Source organism: Garra rufa, chromosome 1, assembly GCF_049309525.1.
Source record: "Garra rufa chromosome 1, GarRuf1.0, whole genome shotgun sequence".
NCBI lineage: Eukaryota > Metazoa > Chordata > Actinopteri > Cypriniformes > Cyprinidae > Garra > Garra rufa.
The window spans coordinates 55,941,212-55,951,565 of record NC_133361.1 but is presented as its reverse complement, the minus strand read 5'-3'; the positions used below and the strand labels follow the sequence as shown (position 1 = coordinate 55,951,565).

At 35.2% G+C, this 10,354-nt stretch overlaps 1 protein-coding gene across 1 annotated transcript; it reads left to right on the top strand.

Annotated features, from left to right (window-relative positions):
* The first annotated feature begins 384 nt into the window (after window positions 1-384).
* bri3 (brain protein I3) lies at window positions 385-8,490 on the top strand. The gene is made up of 3 exons (XM_073833856.1): window positions 385-851; window positions 2,779-2,914; window positions 7,175-8,490. The coding sequence occupies exons 1-3, from the start codon at window positions 716-718 to the stop codon at window positions 7,305-7,307; spliced, it is 405 nt and encodes a 134-aa protein (XP_073689957.1). The 5' UTR covers window positions 385-715; the 3' UTR covers window positions 7,308-8,490.
* The last annotated feature ends 1,864 nt before the right edge of the window (window positions 8,491-10,354 follow it).

Genomic DNA, 10,354 nt, shown 5'->3' with positions numbered 1-10,354 from the left:
AACAAAATATAAAAAATATATTTGCAAGGAAGATGTAAGCAAAATCGTAACAGGTTGAGTTTAAACAGAAATTTTGAAATCAGTATGATCAACTTTTTGCCTTTTACAAAGAAAAAAAATATTCAAAATACAACAAATCTCATAAATCACACTTGAAATATTATTAAAATTCTAATTTCTATTGGTTTACCTCTAAAAACTTTTTAATAAAATATAAAAAAATATATTTGCAAGGAAGATGTAAGCAAAATCGTAACAGGTTGAGTTTAAACAGAAATAAAAGTAATAACTTTGTTTGATAAACGCGCAGAAAAAAGTCGGTGTATCTCTTTAAGACGTTCCCCGCCCCGCCGCGTCCCACTTCATCACGTGATTCGAGTCTTGTGACAGTGCAGCGAACAGGAAAAAACGTCGTTTGAGTTTGATAAGGAGTTTCCGTCGTTAAGTAATCCAGATTTCTCTCATAAACGAGAGAAATCCAGAAAAGTTCGCTATGGCGCATCTTTAGGACATTTTTGCCGACTTAATAAGCATTCCTGTTCCTCACACAGACGCTTTAAGAGTGGGCTGAAGTCGCATGGGGAGAGTGGAGGAACTTTCATCTGATCTTTGTTTTGGTTTTTGTTTGTGTTAGTCCGCTGACCCTCCGCGTTAAAGACGCTCGAGAAGATTGTATGCCAGTTTGCTAAAGTAGACAAGACGCCTCAGACCAGATATGGATACTAAACCTCTTCTCCAGGACAGACCTCCAGCGTACAACACAGTCCCGGCCGCGTACGACTACGGCGCGATCCCCGCGGCCGCTGCACCCGCGGCGGGCTTCCAGCCTCCAGCACCGCCGCCCTACCAAGGCAAGAGAAACACATACTGTATATTCAGTCTGTTCACAATCATTATTAACGATTTATAACTCACACACTGCCGGATTTTATAACGTATGTGTCAAGTAATTATTATTATTAGTGATGTAATTTAATATAACGATACTGGCTCAGATTCTGCTTCCTTTAATTACTTTTGAGGAAGAAACATTTCGATAAAGCAGTCAATTGTCAGTCAGTACTAACCTTGCCATGTCATAAAAAATATCTGTTGTTTACTAATTTGACTAATTACTCATTTCAAATCACAATTAAATATGTTACAATTACAACTAAATAATAGTTTTTACACAGACTAGTAATCCAACATTTTTTACCTAACGTTATAAATTAAAAAAATCCTACCAACTACCAACTGTAGCTATACAGTAAATAAATAGTTTATAAAATACTGCACTGATTTGAGTATCACCAGCCCTAAAAGTAAACAAATAAATACATAAATAAATATTAGTAACTCACAGCTAATTAGAGCTGCAAAATAAATAGTTGCGATTAATCGATTCAAAATAAAAGTTTGTTTGCATACTATATGTGTGCATACTGTGTATATTTATTATGTATATATATATAAATACAACATGAAAATATGATTCATGTATTTACACACACACACACACACACACACACACACACACACACATATATATGTATGTATGTATGTATGTAATAAATATACACACTACACATGTAGTATGCAAACATAAACTATTTTAAATCGATTAATCGCGACTAATCGTTTTGCAGTTCTATAGATAATAAATTAACTGATTAATAAATCACAGTGAGTAAATCAGATTAATTCAGTTATCGGTCTGGCTAATTCATAAATCACGATTCATAAATCACACTGGTTTTTGATTCCCTTAAAAGAGCTGATTCGGTAAGATAAGATAACCAATTAATTAATAACAATCTGCCTTTTTTATTCTCAAATTACCGCAGTTTATAGGTTATAAGACTGGTTTAGTTGTGACCAGTTCTAAAAAAAATAAATCAATAAAATAAAAGTCAGCTGACTAACTTGTAAAACTAGTTTAAGCAGCTTATGCAACAGGCTTTGGATCACATTCTGTTCATTTAAAAGGACCGGCTTGGAAGAATCTTTTCACGACTGTCAAAAGAAACCACAACACCAGTCATAAGTGTCATCTGAAAGCTGAATAAATAACCTTCCATTGACGTATGGTCTGAGATACGACTATTTACATATCTGGAATCTGAGGGTGCCAAAAAATCTAAATATTGAGATAATCGTCTATAAAAGTTGCTGAAATTAAGTTCTCAGCGATGCATATTACTAATAAAAAAAAAAAGTTTGGATATATTTATGGTAGAAAATTTACTAAATGGAAAATGAATATTTACTTTTTGCATGAAAGAAAAATTGACCCATACAATGTATTTTTGGCTACTGCTACAAATATACAGTGCTACTTATGACTGGTTTTGTGGTCTGGGGTCATATATGAATAAGGTAATCATTCAGTACCATGGTGTGTACCAAGACTGCCGCTATGTATTTTATAATGGACTGTAATAACACACTGAAAGCAGTCACGTACTCAACACAATTTGGTTGGGCTGGTTAGTTATTAACCAATCACAGTTGACAGTTTACTGATTGTCTCAGGGTTTCATATCCTAGTGGAAAAAAGGTACACTTTAGAATACTTCAGCAGACTACTTTCCATTAAAATGAAAAAAATTATTATAGTTTTCAAAAAATATATACTTTAGAGTTTTGAAATACACTACTTTTTTTTTAACAAGGGGCTATAGTTTTGCTGTAATAGCTCATAAAACATCACTCCTGCTCATCACAGTGTGTGGAAACATCTGAGGTGATAAAGTGGTAAGTGTGGAGTGATAAATGAATGTGAACTCTGTCCCGCAGGTTTTCCAGCTGCCACAACAGCGTATCCAGCGGGCCCGGCACCGCCTATCGCTGTAGCCACCCAGCCAGCCTACACCAACACCTACACCATCGTCCAGCCCTCTGTGGTGGTGGTCGGAGGATGTCCGGCCTGCAGGTGAGGATACACAACAGTCATCGCACTATAAGAATCCATAGAGAGAAAACACCATCTAAACATTGTTCCAGTAGTTATTTGAACTTTATGTTAATGTGTGAAGGAAATACCAGAAATAAACCAGATGCAGTTCTACTGAATTGAGTGGTTTCTGTATCCGCCCTGTCGTCATCCTCTTCCCTTGTGACTGCATATCTGCTGCTAACTCATGCAACCTATGTCATGTGATGACTGGATGCCCCTCCCCCCTCCAAAAAACATTTAAAAATGAATTTGATTTATGGAATTTGATTTTACATTGTTTTCATATTTTCAATCAAATCCATATCGTGTTTCAAACTTAGAATTGTGGCCTGTTGAGGTTGTTTAATCCAGAATCATTTCCTGTTTCCTCATGTGAGTCATGTCACATCATGAGAACTCCTGACACGCTGATTTCACACTGAACTTTGGTTCATGGACCAGATCAGTCCAGTTTAGTGAGCGTGACCACAAAACAAACACTGGTTGTTCCCTTTCAAACTTTTCTTAAATCATACTGAACTGCATACCGTCTGTTTAAATAAATAAAAGACGTTTGTTAAAGCGTTTACGCTTGTAATGTTGGTACTTACTGAAGCTGCTTATACACTACCAGTCAAAAGTTTCTGAACAGTAAGATTTTTAATGTTTTTTTTTTTTTAAGTACAGCAAAAAACTGTACATTTTTGGAATATTTTTACTATTTAAAATAACTATTTTCTATTTGAATATATTTTAAAATGTAATTTATTCCTGTGATTTCAAAGCTGATTTTTTAGCATCATTACTCCAGTCACATGATCCTTCAGAAATTATTCTAATATTTCGATTTGCTGATCAAAAAACATTTATTGTAAGTATTATGTTGAAAACAGCTGAGTAGAATTTTTTTAGGTCTCTTTGCTGAGTAAAAAAGTAATTTTGGTAACATTATAAATGTCTTTATCATCACTTTTTATTAATTAAAACATAAATAAATGATACTAACTCCAAGATTTTGAATAGTGTATAATGTTTCAAAAGCTTTTTATTTTGGATAAATGCTGATCTTCTGATCTTTCTATTCATCAAAGAACCCTGAAAAAATGTATTTATTTACTCAACTGTTTAAATAATATTATTAAATATTAATCATAATAATACAAATGTTTCTTGAAGAGCAAATCAGCATATTAGCATGGTTTCTGGAGGACAGGAGAAAATGAAAATGATGCCGAAAATGTAGCTTTGATCACAAGAATAAATTACATTTTAAAAAAAATTTCAAATAGAAAGCAGTTATTTCAAATAGTAAAAATATTTCACAATATTACTGCTTTTGCTGTATTTCAGATCCAATAAATGCAGGCTTGGTGAGCAGAAGAGACTTCTTTAAAAACATTAAAAAAAAATACTCACTTTTACTCAATACTCAAAAAATCACTTGAGTAAGTGTGAACACTGCCATCTGAACGCTGGTGCAAAAGCGGACTGAGACCAGTTCTTTTGGTTCATTTGGTCTGGACCACAAAGGAAAACATTTCCTATAAAGGGAAACATTTGGTCCTGGTCCATTTAGCGTTCACACTGGGATTTTTGACAGCGAACCCAAAAAATACTAAACCTAAAAGCATAGTGATACGTTCACAACCAGTCAGTCAGGTTCAGTATCTGTATGTAGCTGTCAAAAATACCAGGGTGAACGCTAAACGGACCAGGACCAAATGTATAATTTCCTTTATACAGACTAAATGAACCAAACGAACCAAACTACAAGTGTGAACACACCTTTAGTGGTCTCAGTCCGCTTTTGCACCAGAGTGCAGATGGTGTTCACACTTATTTAAATGAACCACACTAACAGAGCAATCACACCAGATTTCGCTTTATTCTAACCAAACATGACAAGTGTAAACCCTCTTAGATGAATTACTTTTATGATGTTTTAATGAACTTTTGGTTGCATTGACTTGATGGATGAACAAAAATTGAGACTCGTATTAAAAAAATCTTCTATAATAAAAATCTTTTTGGTTTGGAATGGCGTGAGGGTGAATAAAAGATGACAGACGCTTCATTTTTGGGTGAGCTATCCCTTTAACAGGCCACTGTTGACTTGGTAATGATCAGAAAGCAGAACCAGAGGCTGATGCTATTTTCGGATTTATTTGGACGAGAAATGGTTACAGCAGAGAGTGAAAATAACTTTGGTCTTTATGAGAGTCGATTGAGGCATATTTTTAGCTCTTACTGTTTCAACATGTGCCGATGTGGACTCTCTTACATCAGGGGTGTCAAACACATTTTAAGAAGAGGGCTAGATTGGACAAAACATCCCATATTTGGTGGGACATTTTTATTTTTTAGCTAAGAAAGTTCAATCATATGCTGCATAACGCATACTGGGGTAGTAACAAAAAGAGTGTTACGATAATTTAATTAAATAACTAGTCATAGTATTTTTATGCAGTCACATCTGAAAAGTATTATGGTAAAGCTGCAGTACAAGTCAAAGGTTTGGAATAACTGTGATTTTTAAATGTTTTAATGAAATATCTTTATTTAAAAACAAATACAGTAAAAACTAACATTATTACAATTTCTATTCACTGCCATTCAAACGTTTGGAATCAGTAAGAATTTGTTTTTAAATGATTTTTTGTTTTTGCTCATCAAAGCTGCATTTATTTGATGAAAAATAAAGAAAAAAACTGCATAATTGTGAAACATTATTGCGATTTAAAATAACAATTTTCTATTTTAATATACTTTAAAATATAATTTATTCCTGTGATGCAATGCTGAATTTTCAGCATCATTACTCAGGCCTTCAGTGTCACATGATCCTTCAGAAGTCATTCTAATATGCTGATTTATTATTAATGTTGGAAACAGTTGTGCTGCTTAATATTTTTTGGAACCTGTGATAACTTTTTTCAGGATTTTTTAGTGATAAAAAGTACGGAATTTATTTAAAATAGAAATCTTTTGCAACAATATACACTACCGTTCAAATATTTGGTGTCAACAGATTTTTTTTTTTTTGAAAGAAATTAATACTTTTATTCAGCAAAGATGTATTATATTAATAAAAAAAGTGACAGAAAAGGCTTCAGAAAAAATTATTACAGGTTCAAAATATGAAGCAGCACAACTGTTTTCAACATTGATAATAAATCAGCATATTAGAATAATTTGACTGTTTTTAATGTATTTTTGATCAAAGAAATGCCCCCCTGGTGAGACTTTTTTTCAAAAACGTTGAAGGAGTAGTTCACTTCCAGAACAAAAATGTACAGATAATTTACTTACTCCCTTGTCATCCAAGATGTGCATGTCTTTCTTTCTTCAGTCGATAAGGAATTGTTTCTTGAGGAAAAAAATTCAGGAATTATCTCAGTATAATGGATGTCAATGGTGCCCTCAAGTTTGAACTTCCAGTTTAAATGCAGCTTCAAATAGCTCTAAACGATCCCAGCCGAGGAAGAAGCGTCTTTTCGAAACAAATTGACAATTTATATAGTTTTTTTTTCAAGCCAAAACAGTTAGGGTAGATCGAAAAACTCTCTCTTTTTCTTCCCCAACTTCAAAATGCATGAACAGAGTTCACGCACACTTAGACTTGATGAGCGTTAGAGGTTAAAAAGTATATAAATTGTCAATTTGTTTCGAAAATGACCGATTGTTTTGTTAGAAAAACACTTCTTCATTGGTTGGGATCATTTAGAGCCATTTGAAGCTGCGTTTAAACTGCATTTTAGAAGTTCAAACTCATGGGCACCATTGAAGTCCATTATATGGAGAGAAATCCTGAAATGTTTTCCTTAAGAAACATAATTTCTTATCGACTGAAGAAAGAAAGACATGAACATCTTGGATGACAAGGGGGTGAGTACATTATCTGTAAACTTTTGTTCTGGAAGTGGACTTCTCCTTTAACAAAAACGTGTTCGACGCCCTTAAAAATAAAGCTGCTTCTTCAAGGGATGCCATAGAAGAACCATTTTTGGTTCCACAGAATCATTGAGTCAAAGGTTCTTTAAAGAACCATTTCTTGCTTACTGTTTTATAATCTGAAGAACCTTATTTGCCACAAAGAACCTTTTGTGAAACAGATGTTAAAGGTTCTTTATGGAACCATTTAGACAAAAATGTTCTTCTATGGCATCGTGAAGCACCTTTATTTTTAAGAGTGTAGCATTTGACTGTTTTAGCGCTCCGTTAATGACTGATCTGACTGTGGTGTGGTTCACTCTTCAGGGTTGGCGTGCTGGAGGATGATTTCACCTGTCTGGGAATCATGTGTGCCATATTCTTCTTTCCTCTGGGAATTCTCTTCTGTCTGGCCCTGCGTCAGAGGAGATGTCCAAACTGTGGAGCCACTTTTGGCTAGAGGGACCAAAACCCCTGTCGTTGTCGTCTTTTTAAAATTCAGTTTTAAGCATCAGCATAGTTTATCTGTAATCAGCGCACATCAATAATGCCAAACGTCGCTTGCGTAACTACGAGAAATGACAGATCACAATAGTAACCAGCCACAAACTCTTTACTTCAAGATGGTGCATGTGACAGGCTGTCCATGTTTCTTTTTTTTTTTCGTTTTAAATGCCTCGCAAGCACTATTTGCTGATTGTTTGTTTGTATTTTGTTCTTTATATAAAATCTTAAAGCCAGTCTCCAGTCATCTAATCACTAGTGCCTTTACGATGGCAGAGAAACCATAAACTGAACGAGCCGGGACTCACTGAGGGTTAAATCCCACACGACTCTGGACAAACGCCGAATCACTTTGAGTAACATTGTGTGTTTGTTGTATAAAAGAAACGGTTAATTTGCTTCCCTGATGTATTTTCAATTCCATCTCTGAATGTTGCCTCTCATGTCAAGAAATTGAATATGCTCCCTAAAGCAGCCACATCTTAGTCAAGATCAAAAAAGCATCTTCTGTATTCATTTTTTTTGTGTGTTATTTGTATATCTTGGATTTCTGAATCAGCTTAGTTATTCTGGGGGCCATGTTTTCGTCATACTGCACTGATGATCAATGTTATACGTGCTGGGTTTTCTGAAAGCGTCTTTTTAAAGGTTAAATATGCAGTTATGTTTCACTCGCTGGACCTCAGCCATCTCCAGGTTGAACTGAAACCTGCAATAAACAAGGGAAGTTGGCATCTAGACAATGTAATATGTCACCTACGGACACGCAGTTACTCTTTAAAAAAGGAAATGTTTTTTTGTTTTTTTTTTCTCAGTGACCGACAATCAGTCTCGGACGCCTCTGGGGTGATTTCATTCATGATGTACTCGTATCATACACTAGACACGCAAATATGATCGTTTTAAACCTTTTCTACATTAAGAGAGATTGTAAATAAATTCTACAAGGGTTGCTTCTTGTGTTTGTTGATTCTATTGGATGGTCTAGAAATGTGCATAGAACAACATTTTGAACTTTCTCAACTCATCTGAACTTATCTATAAAGTCTAAGCACTAATTTTCAGTTGTCGGTTGATCAAAAGCAAACATTTATAATGTAATGAAAGATTTCTATTTCAAATAAACTCGTTCATTTGTATTACTGAACATGTTTGGAATCATTAAAATAGATTGTATATCTTTAACAAATGAGTGAGAATAGTCGTCGACTAGGCTATTCTGGCGGCAAACAATAACACTGAACCAAACAAAACTTGCATATTTTGCTGATTATTGCTGCTTCTCATTTCTGGTCAGGTAGGTGAAATATTAGGCGAATATCTTAATTAATACTGCTCATATGTATCTTTACCACCTATTAACTTTAGTTTGTCAAAACATTGCGCCATTTCCTGCTTACTAAATCCTTCCCTATTTGATTTAGCAGTTTCCACATGTTTTTTTTCGTGGTTTAGACAGCATAAATTAGCAGAACAATGTATGCGGTGCTGACTTTGACAGGATTGTATGGTTTCTTTTTTCGTTATGGTGTTGTGAAATCAGGACTGCAATGTATCTAACAAGCACTCGGCAGGTTAAAGGTTGTATCAGCAATTCTAGGCTGAAACATAAAGTGTCAAATTCAGCTGACCTTTCTTCATGATCCGCTCGCTGCCTGCCCCATTAATCAGCTGTAAAAAAAAAACGCGTCTCTCTGGTCAGCCTAGGGTCCGAGATATGCCAAAAAAACAATTGATTGGTTTGTTTTGCTCTGGAAAGGTTGGTAGCACCGATTGTTTTTTTGGGATATCTCGAACCCTAGGCTGACCAGAGAGACGCGTTTTTTTTACAGCTGATTTATGGGGCAGGCAGCGAGCGGATCATGAAGAAAGGTCAGCTGAATTTGAAACTTTATGTTTCAGGCTTGAAATCGCTGATACAACCTTTAAGCTTCTTAATTTTTCCAGATGTTGCATTTTCACAAGTTCATCAATTGGCCATTTTGGCGCCACTGAATGTACAATAAACAATGCCACTGAACCAAACGAAATCCACACATTCTGCTGAATATTGCTGCTAAAAGTGGCCAATTATTGTCATGTTTTGATCTCTACTAATCAGTCAGACCTGGAAAACCATTTGAAGTACTATATCAAATGCCAAAAGTTATAACAAATCAAGGAGAAGAGTGCAAAAACGGTATGAGGAACAAAAGGCGTTTGTGGTTGGCCAAACTGAACCAGGATTTTCAGAGCATTAATCTTGACAACATTCGTGTTTGTTCTTTTCATTTCCAGTCAGGTAGGTGAAATATTAGGCTAATATCTTAATACTGCTGGTATGTGTCCTTACCTCCTATTAACTTTAGTTTGTCAAAATATTGCGCCCTTACTAAGTCCTTCTCTATATGATTTTTCTGTGGTTTAGACAGCATAAATTAGCAGAACAATGTATTCAGTAGTGCATTAACCGTGCAAACCATGCTGTTGTTTACAACCGAGTAAGTAACTGACCAAATTGTGACATAAATCCAAAACCCTCTGAATATGTCAGTGTTTATTTTGGGGGCTAACTAGTGTTTGTCAAGGTTTTTAAAACTCATTTTCCACACATTGGTATGATTCTTTAGGCTCTTCATGAAATGTCTACAACGTGCTTTGTTTGAAATTCCCGAATGGTTGTGTAAAACAACACTTAACGTACACAACTTACCTTGTCAAAAACAGCTGCTCACTCCACCTGTCTCTTTACGTTTTTTTTGCGGTGGCTCGTTAATATAGAAAAACAAAATTAGCGTTAATCTACTGCATCCTCAGTGACTCTGCTTTTGGGAGAAAATGAAAGACTCTTATGTTTACTTTCACATCAAACTACAAAACACCTGCACTGCTTAGGAGACGCTGTTTCCCAAACCGAAAATGGTGCAGTTTATAACTGGCTGAGGGCGAGAATATGCAAATACAGGACAGTCCAATAGCGGTCGTAGGCGGGTCTTGACCAGTTTGGCATAAATATGTGCTGCG